The 27,627-nt window shown below is 46.1% G+C and overlaps 1 protein-coding gene across 4 annotated transcripts in view; it reads right to left on the bottom strand.

Annotated features, from left to right (window-relative positions):
* Positions 1 to 27,385, bottom strand: part of SFXN1 (sideroflexin 1) — a 40,216-nt gene extending 12,831 nt beyond the window's left edge. The window contains exons 1-8 of one of the 4 annotated variants that reach the window (XM_040445550.1): positions 26,384 to 27,385; positions 14,512 to 14,686; positions 7,703 to 7,873; positions 6,862 to 6,960; positions 5,494 to 5,569; positions 4,888 to 4,973; positions 3,803 to 3,930; positions 1,882 to 1,931 (exon numbers count right to left, since the gene is read on the bottom strand). In XM_040445550.1, the coding sequence (XP_040301484.1) occupies positions 1,882 to 1,931; positions 3,803 to 3,930; positions 4,888 to 4,973; positions 5,494 to 5,569; positions 6,862 to 6,960; positions 7,703 to 7,873; positions 14,512 to 14,675 (774 nt within the window). In that variant the 5' untranslated portion in view covers positions 14,676 to 14,686; positions 26,384 to 27,385. Of the gene's footprint in view, positions 1 to 1,881; positions 1,932 to 3,802; positions 3,931 to 4,887; positions 4,974 to 5,493; positions 5,570 to 6,861; positions 6,961 to 7,702; positions 7,874 to 14,511; positions 14,687 to 23,674; positions 24,936 to 26,383 lie in introns of those variants that run through there. The other 3 variants (XM_040445543.1, XM_040445534.1, XM_040445557.1) reach the window with 3 other exon arrangements.
* Between the last annotated feature and the right edge of the window lie 242 nt (positions 27,386 to 27,627).

Here is a 27,627-nt window from a genome sequence, read left to right as displayed (position 1 = left end):
TTTATTTTGATCCTCCATTGCTCCTGAAGTTGGCACGCCAAGACCTTAGGAGCCAAAAAGGCTGCCTGGGCCGACGTATGCCCTTGCAGAAACAGTGGGATCCTAATGCCTTCCCAGAGCAAGAGCCGGCAGAGAAGAACACAGGGCATCAATTCAATGTCTGCAAAGTTAGGCATGTACTGGATGGGCCACTCACCACTAGTACCCTGAAGAGTGATGTTGAAAAACCCCGTTTAAATGAACGTGATAGGTGTTTTCCTTCAAAGCCAAAATCACTTCCCATAAGTAAAGCGGGGATCGACAGAGAAAGGAGCACTGCATTAGTTTTTTTCAGATTTTCTGAAAAGCACTGAGATGTCAAAGCTGATGAATTCCAGATGTGTATATAATCTGGTAGTTTTAGGATACAGTCACTGTTCAAGTACATAAACTAATCCATTAGCAGCTTTTAAGAGTCCATCTTCTCTAAGCTTTGCACCAGAAGGAGAGATGGGCAAATTTTTTTCATTAATTCTTAAAATAACAGCTTAGTGAAGTAGGTAAAATGTCACGTGAATCCACAACAACACTTTGGTCTATACCGATACCTTTACTGCTTAAATACATACATATATATAGATATAGATATATATAGATATAGATGGGCATCTATATCTATGTATATATAGAACTGTTTTGTATCTGGGGACAGTTCAATGGCTACAGGGCCACCATGACATGCTATTGCACAATTCATACTGATGTGCAAGACTGCTGTGGGAGGGTGCTCAGGGAATACAACTCTCTCATGTGCCCACAGCTCCCAAGAAAGAATACGAGAGAAGGTGCTGGAGAGAGGGTCCCCTTACCCTAACACGGGGTTGATGCAGGGACAGGCCACAGCCTGGGTACATGGGTCAAATGAGGCACTCGACGTTACTATCTCCTCATGGCATACTTTCTGGTTTCCTTCTCTAAGAACATAATTGTATTGCAAGTGTTTATGAAGTGTTCACTTAGCGGTGACTGTAGCTTTCCTCCTGGGGCCCATTAGAATTCTCCTAATCGTGAGATTAGGATTAGGAAACCATTCAGGAAGTGTTTGGCCTGTGAACTAGGTCCTTTTTCAAAGCTTTATAGTGTCTCTTCAATGCTACATTTCTGTTTCTAAGACCCAAAACGATTCACCCCAAGACAGCTGCGGTCTTCCCCACAAGACACCTGTTCCTTCAGCGAGGAGCCTGCCTCCTTTCTCCTGGTAGATCTAACAAAGCCACTTTCCAAACCGCATGAGCCACATGAGTCACCCAATTCTACCATATCCCACTTGTTAAAGCAGTGGAAAATGAAGATGATGCGTGAACACTATTGCTTTAAACCGCAGATGCTACAAACAGCAGTGTAGGAGCATCGAGAGTCCTGGGTCACAGTTTCATCCCGTGATATTCTCAGACCTTGAAGGGAGGTGGCTGAGAGACTAATGGATTACTAGATATGATCACCAAAGAAAAATACACGGGGCACTATATTCAGGGTTCAACAAAGCTACTACTCCAAATGACGTTTCCATTTCCGGTAGTCGGCATAGTGACCTATCAACACATCACTCCAAATTCACACCATGTCTTCATTATCACCTAGCTAGGCATCCCAGTGATGACGAGGATGAGTGTGTCATTCATCCTGAGGGTGTGACCTCTCGAGAAGTGAGCAGCCACCTTCCATTTATGAAAGCTTTTTCAAATATCTGAGATCACAAGTAAAATGTTCCTCGAAACATCTTTTTAGTTACGTGAGTGCCCAACTGCCAACGGCCTTCAAACTCTTTACTCGCTGTGTAGGAAATATTCTGCACAGTTTGAAATCCGAAAGGGTTGAGGCAGAGATAGAAGTGGGGCTTACCTTTAGGAAGGCTTTCTTCTCCAAAGTGTTCATGATAAATGGAGGGATGGCTGCGAGTAAAGACAGATCCACCTAAGTCTTAATATTTATTTTCAGCTTACGTTTTTTTCAACAATTTCACAAAACGCTTATGTCACTTTTAGGCTATTTTCACTGGCAGAGTGCAATTATTTGCAGTAATTCTTTAAAATACTTTAGTATTTAAAAAAGATTTTAAAAATAATGTGATGGTCTTTACCAGCCAGAAAATTTTATAATCTTGAAGGGAACTTTAGATTTTACTCTAAGTATGCAATAGTACGCACATCAGGAACTTTTCTCTCCTGTGTTAATAAAACACATGCAACCTCCCCCAGGCATCCATCCCACGTGGGGGGAGAAAAAAGAGAAAAAAGAAAAAAAGATTCCTGCCTTGAGTGACCCTAGAAAAGTTACCTAACTTCTCTGAGCCTCCGCTTTCTGTTTTCCTCATTGATAAAGTGGAGAAAATTCTATCAAACTGGCTGTGACGGTCAGATACAATGATGCACATAAAACTTCGGGGAGTGGTAGTTCATTTATTATTTACTCACAATTTCCATCAGACTAAACTGTCACGTCAACCACTTGAATATGGCAATTACCTCTATAGATTTCACTGGGAAAGAAAGATTGTGTTTCTCCTCTGGGGACTAAATAATGTTTAAAATAACCAAGCCTCTAGAAATAGATCTGTTGGGCTGGCTGAACTCCAAAGGGGAGCCTTGTATTTCAAAATGAGAAAGAACAAAACTAAAATCAAACACAGATACGGGACAGAAGCAGGAGTTGCAAGCGTGATTTTGGCAAATCTGGAAATCCGGGCTCAGCAGGCGCGTTGGGGAGGGCGCCGCGGCCCCTCGTAGGTTGGGGACAGTGCGTTGGTGCCAGACTCGGGGGGACTCTTGGCCTGTTTCAGGACTGCGGTTTCCATAGTGCACCCACCTCCAGAGCATACACTGCTGTCTCGTGAGGGTCCACGAGGGTGCCTCTGTTGAATGAATTAATGGTGGCGAAATCGGATAATCCCAATTGGCTGGGATGCCACTACCATGTTCCTCAGAGTCTTCCTTCAGGCCCTTTTCTTCAACTTTTGCTGCCTACTCCTACTTATCCCCTGATGAGATTCACAATGACAAAACGAACTTAAAGGCAACAAAATATACTAGTGGGACAACCTGACAGCAGTTGATTAAGTAAGTGGGCTTCCCCTGAGAGCCTGGTTAATAGCCAACTGCTTTCTGCATTCAGTTTAGATGATGAAATTAATCATACGAGTTTCCATTTGCTGCTGTAAACAGCACTAGACCTTCCAGACCATCTGGTTTCTGAGTAAGTCTGAGAATCTTCTCTCGGCCTTTGGTCTGAGGGTAGCTCTAGAAAGCCCTAGGAGTGGCCCAGAGTTTCTCAGAGGAACTAAACACAATGCAGATTTTGGCTGGCGCTTGTGTTGACTCCAAGCCCTGTGAACAAAACTGAGTAGAAGCTTGGTGCACATCTTAAGAGCTGCTCTAACCAACCCGACTTGGTGTGTGTTCTAAAGGGTCTCCAACTGATACAAATCAACCTCCAGCAGAAATTATTCTGATTCAAGAACTTTTCGAAGTTTCTTTTTAAGAGTGATGAAAATCAAACTCTTTGCCTTCAGGTTCTCATAACCCATACTGTCACCGCCCAGGTCCACACCTGTGCCCAACACTGGTCTGCTGTGGTGGGCCAGCTTCCCGGCCAGTCTCCCCAACCATCCCACCACCACTGCTGGCTCCCTCTGGCCTCCACGGGGCACCCACAGCGCCAGGTGTCATGCAGCAAAAGCCTGAGAAAGATGACCCCACGCCCCCGCCCAAACTGCCCCGTGGCCGCTCACACTACGGTCAGGCCTCGCTGACTGAGAGCTACTAACCCATGCCCGGGGCTGCCATGAGAATCCTGGAGACGACCACCTGTGTGATGGCTTGTTTTGCAGCATTGGCCGACTCGCCCAAGCGGTCCCCACTCTCATCTGTGACGGGAATGCCGACTTTGAGTTCCCTGCCGAGCAAAACACATGCAAAGAGGTTCACAGACGCCCTCTCGTGAAAAGGCTGGAAACAGCACTGTGCCGTGGAAGATCAAGTCCCCACTTAATCCAACTAGCCACTCAGGTGTCATTTTTGGCACTAAGGGGCCTGTTTTCAAATACCACGGACAAGCTGTATGACGGGCACAAGAGTAAAATAACACTAGCGAACTCCATTACAGAAAGTATCTCGTTTTTAGGAACGATAGGACTCAAAGGGCAAGTATGCTAACTTAAAGATAAAGCTAATTCCTATGCTCACGTGCAAACCTGAGCAACTCTCCAAATGAGAGACACATACATGATATGTGCCATCAGTGACCTAGCTGCCTAGACTGACGCAGGACTCGCCAGTATGTGGCACTACTGGGTATTTAACTCTACTTACTAACAGTACAGCTCCTATTTGTTACCCTTCCTCGTTATCCATTCCAAGCTGCTTTTCCTTGTCCTTTCTTCTCTCCTAATTTTTTGCCAGTGCTGTAAAATACTTTCAAAAATAGATATGAATATTATTTTAAAGCCAAGAAGACGGTTCTGGGCTGTGGTGGGGGAGAACCTATTTTAGAGAATAAGCTTTCAGTGCAGAGACCTTCTCTGCCTAGCCCTAGCACAAACATTATGTTAGCTTGAGATCCACGTTTTAAACGTTTTACTACACATAAGCAGAAAGAATATTCTATCCCCCCACATGCCCACAGCCTACTTTAGTAACTAGCAGGTCATGGCTAAGCTTGCTTCATTAACGGACCCATCTCCGCGCCCGTGACGGATTATGCTGAAGCAAACCCCACGTCTCCCGTAGTCTCCCGTAATTCCGTCTGCAAAGATTAACATGAACTTGTAATAAAAGTTCCGACAAAACTAATTATTCCAAGCAGCTCCACTGTCAAGCACCAGTCCTTTCGACAACTGCACGTGGATCTTACCTTTGCCTCATTAGCGGGATATTAATGCAATTAGCAGCAGCTACCGCAGCAAAGGGAACAAAACGTCCTATGAGTGGTGAGACGTGCTGCAGAAAAGAGAATTCCAAAAGCATTACCTTACTTTGCCCGGATGACTAAATGCAAACACTTATTTCTCCCTGAAAACCGCTAAAAACCCAGAGCCTTCTTTGCATGGACGCTCAGGCCAGGAGTACTTTCAAAACTCGTGGCCTGGTGGTGTCCATCTATTTCCCGCATGGGCGCACTTCCGGGACATGTGACAGCTTAGCCTGGCTGACGGACTGGGGGGCTTTGGAGTCGCAGAGTCTGGAGTCCACGTACTGGCATCCCTACCTCTCCGGAGGTGTGGGCGCAGGCACGTTCTTCTGCACACAGCCTCTAGCGGGCAGTGAGGGTCAGGGGACATTGGGCACAGTGCCAGGGACAGACCAGGGGCTTGGCAGACGGTGTGGGTGACGGCACTTCCCAAGCTCACTGGAAGACACAACTGGACCTGAACTATTCTGGGAAATAACTGAGAGGCTTGGAGCCAGGCAGGTGAGAAGAAATTCAGAAGCTCTGCTACAGAAATGAGAATCTGGGTACCTTGGTCAGTGCATTGAGTCCCAGAGCTGTTGCTACGGCTCCAGTTGTGGCGGAAACGTAAGCTGTTCCCAATTCACTGAAAAGAAAGAGAAAGAACGGTGCGTGAGAAAGGAGGGCACGCCAGGAAACTTGGGCTCACCGTTTTCTAAAGAAATGAGGGAAGATGTGAAGGAGCGTGACTAAGAGCGGAGAGCCCCCCAAACACACCCGCTACCGGTCTACACATAGAAACGCTGAAGGGGAGCAGGCGGACCCCGGAGAAGGGGCACCCCTAGCACACAAGCCGACTGCCACGTACGACGAGCGGCCACAGGGAGCCGGTTCCAGGGTGGGAGGCAGGGGCTGTGCGTGCACGACGCCACAGTGCGGGATGGCGGGAGGAGCAGCCGGGTCTGCGTGTTGGCAGCACGGCTGCTCAAGCGAAAGGTACTTCCCCGATATAAACATACACACCGAAAGCAAACCTGCGCCGCTGTCGTTCTTAAAACGATAGAACCTGTCGTATGGAACTACTGAAAGTCCCGTCCTCGACAGGCAGCCAAGCACAGCGCTGTCCTCTCACTTTAAAAGAAATTTTAGTTCAAAGGGTTGGAAGAAACGAAGGTGTGATAAACACTGCTGGTGGCGGATTTCCACAGCCTTTGTTCCATTTGGGGAAAGAAGACCGTGTGGACCGTCAAAAGCCATGTGAAGTGATGCGACGAAAAAGAAAACACTTTGAAGTGCTGTACACGTTGAGCTGAAAGCTGTGGTTAGCTACAGGACTGTGGCTGTTTACAGGACTGGCTCTGTAGATGATTTATTTTAAAGACAAATCCTGGGGCGCCTGGGTGGCTCGGTCGGTTAAGCATCCGACTTCAGCTCGGGTCATGATCTCCCGGTTCGTGAGTTCGAGCCCTGCGTCGGGCTCTGTCTGGGCTGACAGCTCGGAGCCCGGAGCCTGCTTCGGATTCTGCATCTCCCTCGCTCTCTGCCCCTCCCCCCGCTCATGCTCTGTCTCTCTCTAAAATAAATAATAAAAACATCAGTAAAACCCCAGAAAGACAAACCCTGTATGAGAGTCCCCCTGATTTCCGCAGAGATCGCACTACTGAGCCTGCTACTTTGGACGCTGCTGTCTGGCCACAGGCTCAGGGTAGGTGGGGGCTGTCTAAACTTGCCACAGGCGTTCTGCAGGGGGAGCTCGAGGGTGTGGGAGACAAACCCACCTACCAGCACCGCTAACAGCACGAGCCCTGAGAAGGGAGGAGAAGAAACACTACTGAAAACTATGCCCCGTGATATTCCGAACAGTATCAACAATTCGTACGGCACTGAATCGAGGGCACGCTGGAGAAGTCAGGGAGCAGTTAACTCTCACAGTCTTACTTTACAGTGAGGGGAGCGTCTCCACTTCTGTTGGTGTAATTGACCACGGCATTGAAGGACTGGTTAATCCACTGCCAGAACAGCACCGCCGGTGTGGTCCTAAAACAGAGCAATCCATCACACACCAGCCATCGCCTGTGACCTAGCCGCTGTGCAGAACAGAAAGTGTGCACACCAGTAACCAGAGGGGAGATGGACTGCGGGAGGACGACGCTAGGGCAGAGACCGTGCATCCTGGGTCGAGGGCTTCAGACCCGGACGGCGGGGCAGATGCTCGCCCTCTGGTTCTCAGCTCCCTCGTTCTTTAGATACGAGTGACACCAAGCTCAAAGGGTTACAGTGAGGAGCAAGTTATCTTCCTTACATTTTATCTTAAATCTGTAAAGAGCCTGGCATACATACAGTAGGCACTCAACAAATGTCAGGCTCCTTCTCTTGGGGAAAAAAGAAGCCATTTGTAGGCAAAGTAGCCCTGATGCCTCCTAACCAACCACATGCACAAGCCTAAGTGTCCACGTCTACAGCTGCACCTACACCGTGTGTCATATGAACGGATTCAAAAGAGAATCTGCTTAGAGCGTTTTTTAATTTTCTTCCCTCCATCTCATCTCCTTTTGGGTCTAAGATTTAGGGAAACATTCAGTCTCCTTTTGAACAACGAAGAGAATACTGTTTATTTAGCACAGGGAAAAGTTAAAACAACCCCCTAGAGTTACAACATCTATACGAAGTGGAACTCAACGTGAAATGACATTTCTTCCCATAAAACTATTCACATATAAAACTGTCCTTGAAGCTTCTGTGATGTAAAACGAACTGCTGTCACATTTCCAGAACTTACCTATAAAACGTCATCATACAACCTGTGATGGTCATGTTCATTGGAACCTGAGCTGACATTCTGCCTATCAAAATCATCTTTTCACCAGTGTCGGGATGAAAAGCTGAATCATAGATGTATTTTGCTCTCCATAACTCATTTTCCGTGAGACCAGGAGGAACAATTCCTTGCCTAGGGAAACAAGAAATAACAAGGGAAAAATTTCATCTTAATTATCTCACCAGTGCTCTAGAGATGTGTAGCTAGAAAGTTCTTGAGTTTCCGCTGACCTGAAACAACCGTGCCTGCAAGTTGCTAAGTGAGATTTTAGTAACACAAAAGACAGTAAACACAATGTACATTTCACACCCGTATATCTCAAATCGTCTGTAATTTTGAAAAACAAAAACTTACCTTATATCTTGAAGTACTCAACTCTGAAATATCCTTTGTTTTAAATGATGTATTTAAAAACGTATCTTGAGGGGCGCCTGGGTGGCTCAGTCGGTTAAGCGTCCGACTCTTGATCTTGGCTCAGGTCATGATCTCACAGTTTGCGAGTTCAAACCCCACGTCAGGCCCTGCACTGACAGCACGGAGCGTGCTTGGGATTCTGTCTCTCCCTCCCCTGTTCTCCCCCCTCTCTGTCTCTCTCTCTCAAAATAAATAAGTAACACTTTTAATAAAATTAAATAAATAAATAAAAATGTATCTTTAACTATGCAAACTCTAAAATATTTTTAACCAACTAGACAAAAGCCGCGGCGATCAAGAACATTAATTTATTTTTATTTATTTATTTATTTATTTATTTATTTTTTAATTTTTTTTTATTTATTTTTGAGACAGAGCATGAGCAGAGGAGGGGCAGAGAGAGAGGGAGACACAGAACCCGAAGCAGGATCCAGGCTCTGAGCTGTCGGCACAGAGCCCGATGCGGGGCCCGAACCCACAAACCGCGAGATCGTGACCTGAGACAAAGTCGGAACTCTTAACCGACTGAGCCACCCAGGCGCCCCATTAATTTATTTTTAAACCTACAGTTTGAAACCCTAGGTTAGAAAGGCTCATTGTCTTGTTATCAAAGAAACGCATGTTCGTTGCTAAACATTTAGAAAACGCAGAAATTCATTACTGCAATGAAAACCACTCAAGCCTGTAACTACTCATTCCCACCGGCACTGTTGTGGTAAACGTGCTGCCAGTGTCTTGCAGGACCTGAATACGCCACTTAGGACCTTTACAAAACACCACACCCACCGCTTTATGACCACCTTTTTAAAACGAGAAGTATTTTGTAAACATTTCTCTGGATCTTTCTTCTTCTATATCATCTATACTGGGTTGAATTCATATCCACCCAGAACCTCAGAATGTACCCTATTCAGAATCAGGGTCTCTGCAGATGTAACAATTAAAATGAGGTCATGCTGAATTAGGGTGGGCCCTAAATCCAATGACTGGGGCCCTCAGAAGAACCATGTGCAGACAAAGATGGCGGTTCCGTGGTGGCAGAGGCAGAGACTGGAATAATGTAGCTGCAAGTCAAGGAACATCAAGGAATGCCTCGGGCCACCAGAAGCTGCATGAGGGGAAGAAAGATTCTCCCCTACATCCTTCTCAGGGAGAGGGAGATGGCTCTCCCCACACCTTGACTTCAGACTTCCAGCTTCCAGAACTGCAACAGAATAAATACATTTCTGTTGTTTTAAGCCACTCAGCTTGTGGTAGTTGGTTACAGCCGCCTGCCGTAGGAAACTAACACATCATCCTTTCAAATGCTACAGCATTCCACTGAATCTCAGATAGCAGATTATCCCAATCCCTTATTGTTGGACATTTTAATTGCTGCTAATCTTTTCATTTGTAAAGGATGAGGAAGTTAATCTTCTTATAAATAAATCTTTTCTGCATCCAAGATTATTTAGAAACGAGTACATTTGCTGTGGCAAAAGTTATATGAAATATTGAGACTCTAAATATGCCTTTCATCCTTTTCTTTACTTGACTGTTTTTTTTATTATCAGCGGCAGCAGCAACCTCACTGTTTAAGCAACTCACATGTACACTTAACACACTGTGGTTGATCTGCTTAGTTGTGTTACCGGCTGCCCAGAACATGTTTATCTTTATGTGGTCAGGTAGGAACAAATACCTAGAAAGGCCTGACCCACTGCAAGGTTGTACAAACATTCACCTCTACGTCCTATACTTTCAACATTGTTTTGTTGTTGTTGCTGTCAATGAAGTTTTTAGTTTATTTGGAATTTATCTTCAGTTATGAAAATGTGAAATTTGCTTAATTTTGCTTTCCCCCTGGCTGGTCTACCGTGCTAACACCAAGATTTAAATGTTACAGTCATCATCTGCTGACATCCTGTGAATGCCAGGCTTGGTTTTGGGGCTTTCTGTGCAGTTCCCACTATCTACACCTTGTGGGGCCGATAACCACCCTTTTAAAGACAGTCCGTTTTATGCCTGGTAAGAACAGAGGTCTCTCCTACCATGACTCCTCATTTTCCTTTTCAAAAGCCCCTGAATTATACTCATTACTCTTCCAGACAATGCTTAGAATTATTCTGTCAGTTTTGGGGGCGCCTGGGTGGCTGAGTGGGTTGAGCGTCCGACTTCGGCTCAGGTCATGATCTCGCGGTCCGTGAGTTCGAGCCCCGCGTCGGGCTCTGTGCTGACAGCTCAGAGCCCGGAGCCTACTTCAGATTCTGTGTCCCTCTCTCTCTGCCCCTCCCCCACTTGTGCACACACGCATGTGCGATCTCTCTTTCTCTCTCTCAAAAAAATTAGTAACTACTAAAAAAAATTAAAAAGAACTATTTTGTCATTTTTCAATACTGATTTACTTATTTTAGAGAGAAAGAGTGGGGGGGAAGGGGCTGAGAGAGAGGGTGAGAGAAAAACCCAAGCAGGGTCCAGCACAGAGCCTGATGTGGGACTTCATCCCATGAACTGTGAGATCATGACCTGAGCCGAAACCAAGAGTTGGGATGCTCAGCCGAATGAGCCACCCAGGTGCCCCTATTTTACCAATTTTATATGTGAACACAATTGTATTTGGATTGAAACTCTGTCCAGACTGACTGCATGTTTCTCCAGTTACTCAAAGGCTTCTCCTAATGACCCTCTGTGGTCATCTAACTGCTTCACGCCTCCGGGTAAGTATATGCCCAGATGTTTCATATACAGGTATATACGTGTTTTGGTCTTAGGAATGATATTAAAAAATATTGTCTTGGGGCGCCTGGGTGGCGCAGTCGGTGAAGCGTCCGACTTCAGCCAGGTCACGATCTCGCGGTCCGTGAGTTCGAGCCCCGCGTAGGGCTCTGGGCTGATGGCTCAGAGCCTGGAGCCTGTTTCCGATTCTGTGTCTCCCTCTCCCTCTGCCCCTCCCCCGTTCATGCTCTGTCTCTCTCTGTCCCAAAAATAAATAAACGTTGAAAAAAAAAATTTAAAAAATAAAATAAAATAAAAAATATTGTCTTATTATTGCTGGTATACGGCAAACTATTAACTCTTTGTGTGTAGCCCACTCATATTCTCTTATTTGTTCCACTAGCTTTTTAGTTGATTGGTAAGAATATCGAAAGGAAGGAAGGGAGGAAGGAAGGAAGGAAGGAAGGAAGGAAGGAAGGGAGGAAGAGGGAGAGAGAGAGGGAGGGAGGAAGGGAAAAAAGAAATTGTCTCATGTTTTTAGATCTCTACATCTTTTTTTAAGTTTATTATTTTTTTTAATGTTTATTTATTTTGGAGAGAGAGAAAGAGCATAAGTGGGGAGGGGCAGAGAGGGAGACACAGAATCTGAAGCAGGCTCCAGGCTCTGAGCTGTCAGCACAGAGCCTGATGCGGGGCTCGAACTCACAGACCCCGAGATCATGACCCGAACCAAAGTCGGACACTCAACCGACTGAGTCACCCAGGTGCCCTTTAAGTTTATTTATTGAAGCAATCTCTGCATCCAACACAGGGCTTGAACTCAGGACCCTGAGATTAAGAATCACATGCTCCAATGACTGACCTGGCCAGGTGCCCCTCTTCCTCCTTTTTTTTATGTTTACTGAATTAGTTAGAGCTTCTAGAAAAATACCATACAATAGTGAAGATACAAGCATCCCTGACTTGCCCCTGACTTTAGAGAGAATGCCTTCTAGTGCAGGATTTTCAGGAGTGTTCTCCTGGACGTAAAAAGGGCCCATGTTCAAGTTTGAGAAAAAGGATTCAACAGCTTTCTTTAGTCCAAGACTTTGTGGAATATTTAAAAAGTCAATGGGATAGGACATCCTCAAGAATGGCATGCAGGGGCATGCCTGGCAGGCTCCATAGGTGGAACGTGCAACACTTGATCTGGGGGTTGTAAGCTTGAGCCCCATGTTGGGTTTGGAGATTACTTAAAATCTTAAAAAACTAAAAAAAATGGGATGTAAACTTATTCAAATTTGACTACGGAAGCCACCTTGTCTCTCCCTCTCTGGGTGTCTCTCTCCTTCTCTTGGTCTCTGGTGTTGGGGGGAAATATTCCACAGGATTGCTTTTCTGCAGAACTGTCTGGGAAGTTCAGTTCTCCTGTTTCATCATTTAGTGCGATGCTGGCTGCTACTGTGGAATGTGTATTTTTTACCATATTAAAGACACACTGTACCTTATTCCCAGCTGAGAAATTACTTTCTGAGAAACACACGGATAATTTCACCTTCTTTTGGGCATCTATCAAGATGTGACTTTCCTGCTTCGGTGTGATAGATTATAGTGATAGATGCCCTAAAGTAGATCATCTTTTTTATTCCTGGAACAAACCCTACCTGTTCAGGTTTTAACGTAAGGCTGGATGTGATGTGCCAGGATTTTATTTCGGAGTTTTGCCTTATGAATTTGTAAGATGGGCCACTGCTTTCTTTCAGCACACTTCTGTCATTTACAGTACCAGGGTTGCACATGAATTGGGAAGCATCTCCTTTTTTTCAGGAAATTACATCAGCTTTATTAAGGTATAACTGAAACGCAATAAAAGTCACCCATTTTAAATGTACGATCTGATGAGTTTTGGAAAACGTACTCAGTGGTGTGGCCACCTCCAGAATCATGGTATGGAATGTTTTCATCTCCCCAAAAGTTCCTTCTGTTCCTTTCTGCCACTTCCTGGCAAACCCCAGTCAGCTTCCACCTTTTCCTCTGTATCAGAACTGGCAAACTACAGCCCATGGCCTGCTTCTGAATGGTTTGTGTGCTAAGAGTGGTGTGTACATTTTTAGACAGTTGTTAAAAAAAAAAAAAAAAAAAAAAAAAAAGGCAGCGTGCTTGGGAGGCCCAGTCAGTTAAGTATCTGACTCGTGGTTTCGTTTCAGGTCGTGATCTCGTGGTTTCGTGAGATCGAGCCCCACATCAGGCTCTGTGTTGACAGCGCAGAACATGTTTGGGATTCTCTCTCTTTCCCTCTCTCTCTGTCCCTCCTCACTCATGCTCTGTCCCTCCCTCTCAAAATAAATAAATAAACATTAAAAAAAAAAAAAAAGCAAAACAACACAGAAGAACATGTAAGAGAGAATATCCAGACTGTATGGCCCGCAAAGCTGGAAATATTTACCACCGGGCCCTCTGTGGGAAAGGTGGGCCACCCCATGCCCTTCACCACTGGAAGAGCACCCCGGTTCGCTCCCCACGTCTTTGTTTCTACTCTCTCACCAAGCCAGCTCCGTCATTAATGCCCTGCCACTGCCTCCCGGGAAGCTTCATCATGCTCTGACAAAGAACTGTTAGCTTCTTTGCAATGTGTTTGTGCCCTTTCAACCCCTCTGTCTTTTCCTCTCCACCTCTCCTCTTTTTATGGCGCTTGTTCCAGATTCATAGGACACCTGCTTTTCTGAATTCCTGACTGTGCTTCTGCTGTCCTCCTGCTTCCAGGACTGCTGTCCGGCTATTCTCTCTTTACGCGCAAACACGTGCTAAGATCCGGCCAGCCTCAGAGCTGGTCACAGAGTTTACAGGCTGCCCTTGGTTCCTTCCCCAACCACCCACGTGACCAACCATCAAACACCCGCCTTGTGTATGCGGCTTGTGGCCCGAGTGCCCACTGCTCCGATTCTCAGCTTCCGGCGGACTCTCCCCGAGAGCAGGAGTCTGTAAACTACTGTTTCTGGCTTGTCTGCCTCACTAGCTAAGAGTGGCTTTTAAGTTTTTAAAAGGATTGTTTAAGAAACAACAACAACGCAAACGCCAAACTAAGAAAAACAGACGACAGAAACCCTTTGTGGCCCACAAAGCCCGAGATATTCTTATGTGGTCTTCGATGGAGACAGGTGTGACCACTGCCTACTAGAGCATCTGTCTTCTCTGACCTCACGACCGACTCTTTGAGTTGATGAACTGCAGCCCAAACCTACAAACCTGCCACCGGCATCTTTCCATCTGAGCTCCTGCCTGTGCGGTTTATTCACTGAGGTTCCAGCTCAGAAGCAACCAACCTACCCTAATTCTTAACAACTTGTTTTCTACACGATGCTGTCTCCATCTGGAGACAGAAAGATACACAGGGGGCTACAGATGCTGGGGTGTACTTAAGAGGAGGAGGCAGAGCGCTGGGAGAGGGGACCTCACAGATTGGTACTTAGGAGCTAGAGGGATGGCTGTCTTATTTCCAGGTTACTGTGAACCCTGGATATCTGCCTTCACTCAGCATAAAACAGGATAAGCTGTGTGTTCCTATTTCCTCTTCTTTTTGGTTAAAAAGAAAGTTGTAAAATCACTAAGTGAAGGTTTAGAGACAATAGGTCACGTGACAACCTATTACTATAGTCACCAAAAAGCATAGCCGTTAACGTTACCTGTAATCATGCACCACTCTTCTAGCATTCTCTAGTTGTTCGTTGCTTAACAGAATATTCCTGGGGTCTGTCACAGTGAAGAAATGATTGGCTCGTCCAACAAAGGTGCTTTGATCCCATCGAGGTTCCTTGATGTTAATGTTTGCTGGAAGTTCTCCAGACATCGTCCTGGACTCTGCAGAGGGTCAAAAAGACAAGTCTAGTCAAGGCTCACGATGTTCCAACACGTTTTACAAACTTAGAGTCACGTCAGCCTTCAGGCAAAAACTTATGTACGTTCCTATTTACAAAAATAACTTGGCTATAACTGGCAGAAGGACCATCTACACCCAAAGCTTACTTTGTCCATAAATCCCACCTGATCTTAACCAAATGTCACTAATTTCCCACATATTTCTCTTTATAAACACATAGTATTTCATCACTCCTTAGCTTTTGGAAGCCTAGAAATACTCTAGAAAAAAAAAGAAATAGAAAAAGTTGAAATTAACATCAGCAGTAACAGGGTCTGAAGTTTGAAACCCCTTTTCTCAAAATACTACTGCACTCTGGCCTATTAAATTTGCTGTTTCTACCAGTCGAAGTGACTAATTATGCAACAAAGGGTTAAGTAAACGCTAAACATCCTACAGTTAGAACAAGATTCAGATTCAGGCAGGCTTGTTGAGCATATAAGCCACCAATCAAAAAGACAAGTTATGTTCTTCAATCTAACATAGTGGAAAAAGCACAGTGACACAATCCCACGAATAAGAGTAACACTGTAGCATTTAGTGTAGTTTGTGGCTAAGGACCATTACTATTTTCCCAAAAGTAAATAATTTCTTTCTCTGAGTGATACACACTTATTTTTAAAACTGCACTGTATTATTAAAATGCATGCTTATGGTAGTATTCTGAATAACATAAGCTTATTGTAGCAAACACAGAAGAAACTAAACCTCTGCTAATTTAGCCACACTAAAATAAACATCTTTAATGTTTTGGTAATTCCTTGCAGGCATTTTTTTATAGATATTCTCATATAAATAAAAAAATAAAGTTGATATCATACTCTGTATTTTAATTTCCTGATTTTTTTTTGTTTTGTGCTTATTTCATGGGCATTTCCCATGGCACTAAATATTCATTTTGGGTACATAACAACACCTTTAATGTTTAAGTTATTTCCAGTTTTTCACCATGATAAATCATGTTGTATCCTTGTCTCTGATCTCTTCAAAGCTGGTGATCTCCTTAGGCTTGGTCTCTGCATGACATTAGCAGATTGAAGGACTGGATCACTATGAAGGCTTCAAACCATTGCTTTTGTATTCCTGTCTCCCTCCTACATTTCTAATACCAGTTCGAATAGCAGCTTTCTTTTCCAGGTGCTTCACAAGTTCTTAGGTACGGTAAGATGCCAGGTGCAGACGCTAGGCACTCTGGTCACCGGGCTTTATCAAACTCTCAATACGTATCACAGCCCACTGGATCAAAAGCGAACGTGTTAGGACAACAGACATGAGAAATCTAGTGTGTGTGACATAGCTGGTCAGGAAGAGTGAGAAGGTAAAAATCAGGTCTGCTGTTCATAAAGCCAGCTGGACTAGCAAACACAGATGAAGCCAACTGCAAAGTTAATGGGAAACCATACTTCTCCCAAGGTCACGATGCAGCTGTAAAGTGTCATAACACTGTCCCCTTCTTTGAGTGACCACTGCTTTCTTATCTCACCCAGACACCTTGTTTTCTATAATCACAAACTGTTAGAAACTTTGCTATTGGAAATCCAACAGAAAGAACAAAACATTCCACTCTTCACAAAGAAAAGGAGCCTGCTAGTATCCAAAATCTATAAAGACCTCACCAAACTGAAAAAGACCTCACCACACCTGAAAAACAAACAATCCAGTGAAGAAATGGGCAAAAGACATGAATAGACACTTCTTTAAAGACATCAAGATGGCCACCAGGCCCATGCAAAGATGCTCAACGTCACTGCTCATCAGGGAAATACAAATCAAAACCACACTGAGATATTACCTCACGTAGGTCAGAGTGGCTAAAATGAACAAATCAGGAGACTACAGATGCTGGCGAGGATGTGGAGAAACGGGAACCCTCTTGCACTGCTGGTGGGAATGCAAACTGGTGCAGCCTCTCTGGAAAACAGTGTGGAGGTTCCTCAAAAAATTAAAAATAGATCTACCCTATGACCCAGCAATAGCACTGCTAGGAATTTACCCAAGGGATACAGGAGTACTGATGCATAGGGGCACTTGTACCCCAATGTTTATAGCAGCACTTTCAACAATAGCCAAATTAGGGAAAGAGCCTAAATGTCCATCAACTGACGAATGGATAAAGATGTGGTTTATATATACAATGGAATACTACTTGGCAATGAAAAAGAATGAAATATGGCCTTTTGGAGCAACGTGGATGGAACTAGTGAGTGTTACGCTAAGTGAAATAAGTCATACAGAGAAAGACAGATACCATATGTTTTCACTCTTATGTGGATCCTAAGAAACTTAACAGAAGACCATGGGGGAGGGGAAGGAAAAAAAAAGAGGGAGGGAGTCAAAACATAAGAGACTCTTAAAAACTGAGAACAAACTGAGGGTTGATGGGGGGTGGGAGGGAGGGGAGGGTGGGTGATGGGTATTGAGGAGGGCACCTGTTGGGATCAGCACTGGGTGTTGTATGGAAACCGATTTGACAATAAACTTCATATTAAAAAAAAGGAAAGAAAAGAAAAGGAGCCTGGATTCCCAGCCTAGGTGTGGAGTTTATCACAGAGTTTCTGGACACGACATTCCACAAATTTTTAACTCTGTAATTTCCAAGGAAACAGGGCAGTGGGACCACTTCAGGGTCTAGACCTTAACACGCAGCCCTGGTTGAAGCCAATCAAAATACTGTTTCACTGAACTTCATCTAAAGTCCACTGTTCTCCAAGATGCTCTGTAAGATTTATCTCCTCCTTTGTTGGTTCCTCTGGTGTGTGGTCTCCCTCAATGCAAGAAGCCAATGAACGTGACTTTGTTGACTACAGCTTTGTCCCTGCTGGGTTTTGGCTGACTGGGCTATGGTAAGAGAAAACGTCTTAAATTTCAAACTAGAACACATCAAAATCAAGGGCTATGTAGTACACATCAAAGAGTTGTGCCACTGTTATGAGAAATGTCTAAATTATGAATTCGAATACATCAAATGTGTTACTTACAAAACGTACAAAAAGCAAAACAAAAACTCCAATTCACACCCAGGAGAGCAGTAGCTTCCAGACTTGTCTGCTGAGACACCTTCGTGCCCCACAGGGAGTGGAGGGGATTCAGCAGGTGGGGCTACAGCAAAGGAGGTTGACAAGGAGTGACCAGCATGAGGAAAAGCAGGACAGGGTGGTGTCCTAGAAAACACGTCAAGTGAATCCCTTGGTAGTCCAGCTGGCCAAAACGAAGAACACCTTGGTAGGTGGTTACTCCCATTTTGGGAATGTGAAGACGGGAGAATACAGCCCCCTGAGGAGCCAGTCTAGGGGGAGGGGAACACTGCAGAACTCTGCACGTTCTAAAAACTCTCAGCAATGGTGGCTGCAAGTAGGGAGAGATGGTACACACACGTTAAGTGTTCCTCCTTAGGGAACGGTTTGTCCCCGCAAAGGCAATTACTATCTCCTGTCTAGAGATTCTGACCCAGTAGGCCTAGCAGAAGGCCAGGTATGAGATTTTTTTTTTTTTTTCATTTATTTGTTTTTGAGAGACAGAGAGACACAGAGCACAAGTTGGGGAGGGGCAGAGAGAGAAGGAGACACAGAATCCGAAGCAGGCTCCAGGCTCTGAGCTGTCAGCACAGAGCCCGATGCAGGGTTCGGACCCATGAACCGTGAGACCATGCTCTGAGCCGAAGTTGGACGCTTAACCGACTGAACTACCCAGGGGCCCCTGACTCGCCATTTTTAACTGCACCACACAGATGAGGAGACGGAGGCCCAGAGGCTGCAAATAACTTGCCCGGGTTGTGTGACTGGTGCTGGTGGCTGAAGACAAGCTGGACAGCCCACAGCAGGACTGCACTCCTGGGCATTGGTCTGCCAGCTCTCTCTACTCTACTCGACCGCTCTCATTTGGCTATTTTTCCCCTCAAAGTACATCAATTAACGCCTGCACAGAACTGGTATCTTTGAGGCCCTCCTTTTTTGTTTAAATACTAACATGTCTACGGACACTATGAAGTTCTGCACTACAAGGACCCTGTGGTGACCCCAGAACATGGGAGCAAGAAGAAAGCTGTGGAGGCCTTCTTTGCCTAAAGAAGGAGTCCTTCTTTAGGCAAAGGAAAAGGGGAGAGATGGAAGAAAGAAACCCCAACATGTCTGGAGTTTCTATTACATGCCAGGAACTGGGCTAGATGCTAGCCTAAGAGTGCCAGCTCCTGCTACACGCTGTGGCAGAAGAGTCTACCTCAGCTCTCCTGACAGCGTGCTCAACGAGGAGGAAAGCAAGATTCTGAGATGCTACTCACAACTAATCCTCACCCACCCAGCAAGGGAGCTAGGAGGCTGATCTTCAGACTCCCGGCCAAGCCCACCAAAACCCCAACCCTGAAAGCTTTTAGTGATGGGCCCTGTAAGGACCTGTGGTTGGCAGAATGATGCCCCTCCCCAACACGTGCACGTCTTAGCCGCACGCACGGTCACCTTCTGTGACCAAGGGACTCTGCTGCTGTGACTAAGGCAGGGCTCTTGAGACTGGGAACCACCGGGGCTTACTCAGGTGGGTCTGATACGATCACGAGAGCCCCCACGAGAGAAAGAGGAGGGCAGGTGAGGCAGAGCCGGAAGAACAGACGTGAGACGAGCAGAGACTGGGGTGACGTGAGGCGGTGAGCCAAGGAACATGGGCAGCTTCTGGAAGCTGCAAAAGTCAAAGAGCCTCCAGAAGTAACACAGACTCATTTTAGACCACCGGACTCCAGAACTATCAAATAATGTGCTGGTTTACAAATATTAATTTTGTCGTGGTCTGTTATAGTGGCGAAAGGAAACTAATACAGCACCGTTCTCCCTACTTAGAAAGGATTTCAAATAGCACTGTACATTGGCATAAGAAATACCAATTAGCCTTCATAACCGGTCTCTGCCCCTCATGCATTTCAAAAACATGAAGCCTCATCAGGAATGTCATATTAACACACTTACCAAGACAGCTGGTCTCAAACCAGGTAAATTTTTAATTATTAACTGTGATGCCCATGTTTCAATTAGACAAGCCTTTTTCACACATGAACCTTCAAGCACACTTCCACTTTCTCAACTTTAATCAACCAGTGTCTAGAATCAGGAGTTCCACTTTCGGGTTTTTTGGGTTCTTTTTTCTTTTCAAAAATGTATTTCCTATTCCACATTAAAAACCAGTAGGGCCATGGGGCACCTGGGTGGCTCAGTCGGTTAAGCGTCTGACTTCAGCTCAGGCCATGATCTCACAGTCCGTGAGTTCGAGCCCCATGTCAGCTCTGCACGGACAGCTCAGAGCCTGGAGTTTGCTTCAGATCCTGTGTCTCCCTCTCTCTCTGCCCCTCCCCTGCTCATGCTCTGTTTCTCTCTCAAAAATAAAATAAAAACATAAAAAAAAGGTGGGGGGCCAGGAGTGGTCCTGCCACTGCCCTGGGGTACTTGTCTCCCCTCCTGTCCACACCCGGGCCTGGGTGCTCTGACTGCAGACCAGACAGCAGCACTTTGTGCACCGAGCCAGGGTGCTGGGGGCTGCAGGCTGAGGGGGCACCGAGACGCTGCTGGGGACCCCTCTCATCATCACCCCAGGCACGCTGCATTTTGTACCTGGAGCTGGCTAAGGGAGGGGGCTGAGACCCATCTGGGCCTCTGATCACGCAGCCATCTCCAGGGTGAATGAGCCAGCGTGGCCTCTGCCACCACGCGGGGGTCTCTGAGGCATGCCCCCTTTCTGCCTGCTTGCTGGGCCATGACTGGGCCTGACCGCTTGGTCAAACCACCACGTCTTGGGTGCCCACTGACTGGCAGATGGCACTGGCCCCCACATACTGGGTACTGACCAGCTGTTTGCGCTGGAGGGTTGGGGGTGCCCCCCTTGGGCACCTCTGTAGGGAGGAAGCCGAGTCCCCAGGGGTGGGAGGAGAAGGAATGAGCTTGGTTTCCTTACAGTCTGGTTTACCCATAAAATGAGCAGTCATCTGAAGGTTTGGGGTTCCTGGGCTAGCTCCCTCACCCTGACTGGCTTGAAACTGGTCCAAGATCAGACACCTTTTTAGAGAGACGTTCTCAAACACAGCTGAGCACATGGTTCTGACAGTTTTCCATGAACAACGGATGCTGACAGTTTTATGACAGATACTCATCAAGTAGGAATTTCTGCAGAGAACACCGGAGGAAGTCATCATGATGTACAACCTTGTGATACTGGTGGCAGGAGGAATGATCAAGAAGCCAAAATGGTTCAGAAGAAAGTTTCAGAGAACAAGATGTACATCTCTGGACTGCCAAAGCAGCACGGATGAGGAAAAATGCAATACCTTAAAGGGATGCCTGCACGGGACGCCAAATAATGTGTTCAAGAATACGTGAGTTTACCGGCTTTATCACACCTGAAGCGAATGAAAGAGTCATCTCGAGAATCAGAAGGCAGCAGCGGGGAGGATGTCCCCTTCGCACGTCTACCTGAGGCCTTCACAGTTACGCAGAACTGCTGAAATACCTTCAGAAATGATGCCACGGAGAGAGAGACAGGACTGTGGAACATCACAGCCACGGAGGCAGTAAGTGAAGACCTCCCCCAGCAGGAACTTACGAGCCAGTTCCCGGCCACTGTGACAACTGCACATGCCCAACAGCAAAATGTTACGGTTTACACAACACTATCTTGGCACACTTCTGATGTTCAACAGACTCAGCTTGCACGATCTGAAATGATGGAATAGGGGTTGCTGAGGAGGGAAGGAGGCTGTGAAGAGTCCAGAACAGAGATATTACGGGGGAATGGCTGGTGAAGGTGACCTCTTTATATGTTTAAGTAGCTGTAAGGAGCTTCCTGAAGCCTGACCAAATGAGGTATGAACTCTTACTCAACAATCTTTTCCATGAGGGGTGCCTGGCTGGCTCAGTCAGTTGAGCGTCTGACTCTTGACTTCAGCTCAGGTCATGATCCCAGGGGGTTGTGGGATTGAGCCCCGCGCCGGGCTCTGCACTAAGCATAGAGCCTGCTTAAGATATTCTTTCTCTCTCTCTCTCTCTCTCTCTCTCTCTCTCTCTCTCTCCTTCTGCTCCTCTCCTCAGCTCATGTGCTCTCTCTCTCTTAAAAAATACATACATACAGGGGCACATGGGTGGCTTAGTCAGTTAAGCATCGGACTCTCGGTTTCAGCTCAGGTCATGATTGCACGGTTTGTGAGTTTGAGCTCCACACCTGACTCTGTGCAGGCGGTGTGGAGCCTGCTTGGGATCCTCCCTCTCTCCTTCTCTCCCTCTCTCTCTGACTCTCCCCCGCTTCTGCTCTCTGTCTCTCTCAAAATAAATAAATTAAATAAGCAATTAAATAATAATTAAAAAAATTTACAGACAGACATACTTTATAAGTTTTCTGTGGATGACTGACATCACTTTGCAATTAAAAGAAAGCCAAAGCTTTATCACTTAGAGACAAAATCACTTGGAATGAACTCAGGATGTGGCTATCTGGCAGCATTAATAATTAGAGAATTAGACCGGATTTAAATGACATTTCCAAAGAGATTATTTTACAAATTATAAATGTTGATTCATTAATTAACCCCTGAGAGGGAACAGAAATAATCTCTTAGGAGGAAAACTGTCAGAATTCAAACCCTTGGCTAAGGGTTTGCATAAATATAGTATCAGGGAGCCTCATCAAAATAAATTTCTCCAAGCCTTTTTATTCATTAATTCACAAACAAAATTACTTGATATGTTCAGTATCCACTGAAGGCCTCCCTTGTACCCAACACCGGCTTGGTCTTGCGTTTGGAAAGACCCAATATATACTGTGAACATTAGTTGAAAAACAAACATTTTAATGATCACAACCTAAATTTCCCCCCAAAAACCTGCAGACATCCTTCGTACACAGAGCTTATTATGCATGGACATCGCCCAACTCTGCCGATAAAGTCTTTAACTGAGTTATCAGATCACAAATCTTGCTGAGTGACTCTGGTATCCAAATCTGTACATAATTCTCAAGAATATCCGTTATATGGAGTAAGCCTGCTCTGAAGTACACAATGACTAAGTCACAGAATCCATAAGCTTTTAAAGCCAGAGTGGCATGACAAAGTTCCTCTACTCATAACACAGGACTACATTAACTATCATAGGCCTACTGGCAATGTTAATGAACTCCATCTCCTTCCAAGTCATTATTCAAATTACATCACAATCTTCACGAACAATTCTGGGAGGGCATTTCTGTTAGATGTCACACAGTCAGTGCACAGCTATACAAAGGCGAAAACCACCCCCCGGTTCCTAGAACCAGGACCACCTTCTACTACATATAAGCCTTCACGGCTGCTGTAGCCTGCACCAATTAGGCAATGGTGATCTGTTTGGTTTCCATCCGTCTGGTTGTACTTAACCAACTGTCTTATACCTTGGGATCCCTGAATGGAAGGTATAGTGGTTAGGAGACTGTGTTTGTGGAGGCAGCAGATCTGAGTTCAAATCCCAGCTCCACCAATGACTCTGCGACCTTGTATGCATTAGCCCACTGTTCCAAGTTTCTGGATCTTTATGGATGAAACTGGGATATTACCTAATAACCACCACTAATATTTAACAACCATCTGTTCTAAGAGCTTTCCTTAGATTACCAACTCTTCTAACCCTCACAACAGTTCAGTTTCCTGAGCTAACTTGCTCAAGTACGTAGGGGCGTTGGAATGTTAACCTAAGTCCTCTGGCTCCTCCAGAACCCTGCTCCTGGGAGAAGGGGTTGTAACCAGGATAGCATGTCCCCAGAGATTCCGATTCAGTAGAGCTGTGGATGGGGCCTCGGAAATAGATTTTTAAGAAGTACACCAGGGGAATCCTATGATTAGGTAAGTTTGGGAAACACCATGGGAAGAAGATAAAAAATAATAAATAAATAATGACCAAATGCCCTCCCAGTTAAGGGAAGATGCTTACCCTTTTGGAGGGCCAGTGTAGACATTTAGATGACTCCCTGGCCGTTAATACTGGTTGCTGGGTCTGTTCTTTCTGGCTGGTTCCTGATGAGAGTAGCTTCCTGCCCTATGGCCTGGTCCTGCGAGCACTTACCCTGACAGTGTATGGAATCAGAACGGGACTGGACCAAATGCACTGTGGACTAGAGTCCTGATTCTGTCACTTCCTTTGTAGGCATGTCACTGGGTGACTCACTTCACATCTCTGAGCCTCAATATTATCATCTATAGAATGGAGATAAGAGGTGGCTCGTAGAGCAAGCTGAGGTACACAAGAGAGCTTTAAACCTTTATTAATTGCAAAATGCTAAATAAAGGTAGGAAACATTTCTAACAAGCCAGTTTCCTGTGAGTGGATGTCCTCACTGGCTGAAGTCCTGCCCATAAATACAGTCACTGGCAATGGTGGTGGTGATGGGGTTGGGGGAGAAACAGACTGGAGCTTGGCTGCCTGAAGATGATGATCGAAAATGTCTATCAAAAGTAACTTCCCTCCAAGACAAACTTTGTTTCAAACTTTTAGCTGCATGCCAAGAAAATGCTTAAATATTGGAAAAAAATTTTTTGCCAAAAACTTTGCAGTAAACAAGTTAGCAGAGAATATGCTTTTTATCAGGGACTTAGTAACAAAGACCTTTAACCCTGGCTAAAGATTAACGATGGAAATTAAATTATTAAACTGTACCCTTGCTGTTGATTAAAACAACTGCAGTTTGAAAGAGGTAAGAAAGCCTAGTTGCCCTGGTTTAGTTAGGGCCAGGCAGGTGTGAAACACCCCGTCAAAGTCACTGTCTGGGCGATATGACTGAGTGCCCACTATGCCAGATGCTAGGCGTTCCGGGATTATTCGATGCCAAACCCTCATTTCTGTTCTCCAAGAAAACGTCCCCAGTTTTGTAGAGTTGCTCAGAAAAATCAAGTTCCACACCCAAGATGGCACAACCTGGAATCAGTGCTTCTGTCTGACTTTCCACCACGTTTCTGACCCCGGGGGGCCCACAGGTGATGTGCCTGCCAGGGGCAATCACCCTAACTCAAGAAGCCTAAACAGCACATTTACTAATTTGTTTGGGCTGGTCGTCCAGGCACAGGGTTCCTTTCTCGAGGGTGTGGCCACACAGGAGACCAAATTACAGACCAGAAAGTTGAATCCTGTGCAAAGAACTAGATTCCTTCAAAGCGCATTTCCACTCATCAATGGCTTTCTGTTGCACACTCTCCTCTATTCCAGGGGGCTTTTCTAGAACCGAGGGAAGACATGGAGAATTAACGCCTTCTGCCTATCTCCCTGTCAGCACCCTTCCCGCCCCCTACTTCCCACCCCACAATGCAGATCCCACTCTTGGATTAACTTTAAAACATCCCAGTGACAATACAATCATCAGTCATATTCCAGCAGTCAAGATCAACTTTGGGTATGGGTTTCTTAATCAATTTCTTAGAATGGGGTGAAGTTATCATCCATTTTCTTTCTTTTTTTTAATGCTATTGGTTTCTACTTGAGATGGTGGCATCAGCCTATACAAATGTTAACATACTATTTTAGACATATTCAGTTGAATATTTTACCACCCGCTTTAAAGAATCAAATCATGGGGGCGCCTGGGTGGCTCAGTCGGTTAAGCGTCCGACTTCAGCTCAGGTCGTGATCTCGCGGTCCGTGGGGCTCGCTCTGTGCTGACAGCTCGGAGCCTGGAGCCCGTTTCGGATTCTGTGTCTCCCTCTCTCTCTGCCCCTTTCCCCGTTCACGCTCTGTCTCTCTCTGCCTTTCAAAAATGAATAAATGTTAAAAAAATTTAAAAAAAAGAATCAAATCATGTTATAGATACTGTACCTGAAAATATGTGACAAAGTAACAGTTAACTAAAATGTCAATAACTTTGAACTTTGTATAATTACATACAGGTTTGATACTTACTTTAATTTTTCACTTTCCAGATAAGTCAGCCTTTTTTTTTTTTTTTAATTTGATTACTGCTACCGATGTCTTACCTTTAACCTCATACAAAAGGTCGGTTCCACCCATGATTATACTCCAACTAAATACATCTGACCACTGCCTGCATAGGAGGATGGACGTAGATGCCATCCATATTTTTATTCTAAGGCACTGGAGAGCAAAGAAGTTGGACGATGGACCGATTCGTAAGGTCACTGCTGCTCTGGTCGTCCTCTAAGATTTCTGCCCAGGAAGCGAAGAGGGGGAGGGATGCTTCCTCCCTGTTGGCATCTTCCTACATCCATCTGCATGAGATTTCATGAGACTTCTACAGAGCATTAAGAGCATTCTAAATATATGACCACCTCTGAAGTCCAGCCAGACTTTGCTTTGCTATGCAGGTTCCTCTCTGACAACTACACCAGATACCGTCCCTTTTCTGAAGGCCCACGGGGCTTAAAAGCCTGCACCCTCAATCTAACCCTTGAGGGCATACTTAGAGCAATTATACGTAGGGCTAAGACAGGATCTGACAGATCTTCCCTTCCAAACACTGTCATTTTTGCAAGCTGGACACCTGCAGTCCTAGCGAGAAAGGACCTGCTAGAGGCCCCAGAACTTCTTGGTAGAGCCTCCACGCATCTTTTCAAAGAGATCCCCCCCAATCCTGTATACCTTGTATGTCAAGTCTGACTCCAGCACCGTTAAGAGTCGCAGAGCCTCCTTATTTACCTGCATACCCACCTCCCACCTATTGCAATGCCTGGAAGCAGCTCAGCGAACCGGGGATAGACCAAGGAAGAGAAAAGCAAGAGGCACCCGAGTCAAAATCTAGAAGGCGAGGCAGAAGAGAGATTATGAGTTTGAGAGAAGTACAAACAAAATGCAGTGGGGGTTCAGAAGGCAGCTGTCCATGAGGTGGTTAAGTGCTTACGCTCCGAAGTCACTCGGAGGTAGGCGTTGTCATTCAGGCACCCAACGCATATTCATTGAGGGTCTACCTGGTACAGGAGATTGCTGGATGTAGGTAGGGACAGATAGGTGAGCACGACAAACAGGCCCTGATCACAAGATGAGAGAAGAAAACGAGCAAGTAAACACAGTTAATTCCAACTGGTGACAAATGCTATTGAAGAAAACCCACAGGGGTAACCTAACAAAGAATGGACGCGTGAGGGGGCAATTTTAGACAACACAGTCATGGGCAAGTAACACTTAAGCTGAGGCGTGGCCTTGCTCTGCAGATGGCCAACTGTGCGACCTTGTGCTGGTTACTTAACCTGAGTACCAGCTTCCTCATCTGGATCATGGACACCACCACCAAGCACCTCACGGGGCTGAAAGAATGTAAAAGTAAATGGACCGAAAGAAATCACTGCACAAGCTTAGCAGATACCGTGGTTGTCATTCCGGGGAGGTTGGAGACCCGTGACACGTGGGAAAGATCAAGAGGGCATGGAGATGCAAGGTGGGGCCAGGACCACTCGCTCCCCTCTTTCCTGCAAGATCGCGAGTTCTAGGGCAGGGGCCGGGTGGTCTCTAACAGGATCAAGGAGCCCTGCTCTGCGCCGGGAGGAGAAACCAAGAGCTAAGAGTGTGGGGACATGAGGGTAGGGTCGGTAACACCTGGTCACCAGGCAGTCACTCGCGCCCGTAGCGCGGTGGCCTGTCCCCGCGGCAGCCATTTTGGGTGTCCTCACCGCGGGGAGTTGGTCACGCGGCCGAGCACAGCGTGGCAGGGCGCGTGCGGGCGTGGATGGGTGAGCCCCTTCCCGTCCGGGGCGAGACCGCACTCCACCGCCGGGGCTCAGGGGGCCTCGGGGACAGGTCGGGCTGCTGCAGGTGGGGGGCGGCCAGACAGCGGGAGGGCAGGGGTCCCCAAGGTGCCGGGACCCCTGGCCCGGGAGTCCCCGGCACGGCGCGGGGGTTCCCGACCTCCGGCCCGGAGGGGGAGAGGGGTCTCCGCGCAACCCGCC

The sequence above is a fragment of the Herpailurus yagouaroundi genome, unplaced genomic scaffold (assembly GCF_014898765.1).
Source record: "Herpailurus yagouaroundi ecotype Mexico unplaced genomic scaffold, PumYag 29, whole genome shotgun sequence".
Taxonomy (NCBI): Eukaryota; Metazoa; Chordata; class Mammalia; order Carnivora; family Felidae; genus Herpailurus; species Herpailurus yagouaroundi.
Note: the sequence above shows the minus strand (reverse complement) of the source record. Positions and strands in the feature narration are given on the sequence as shown.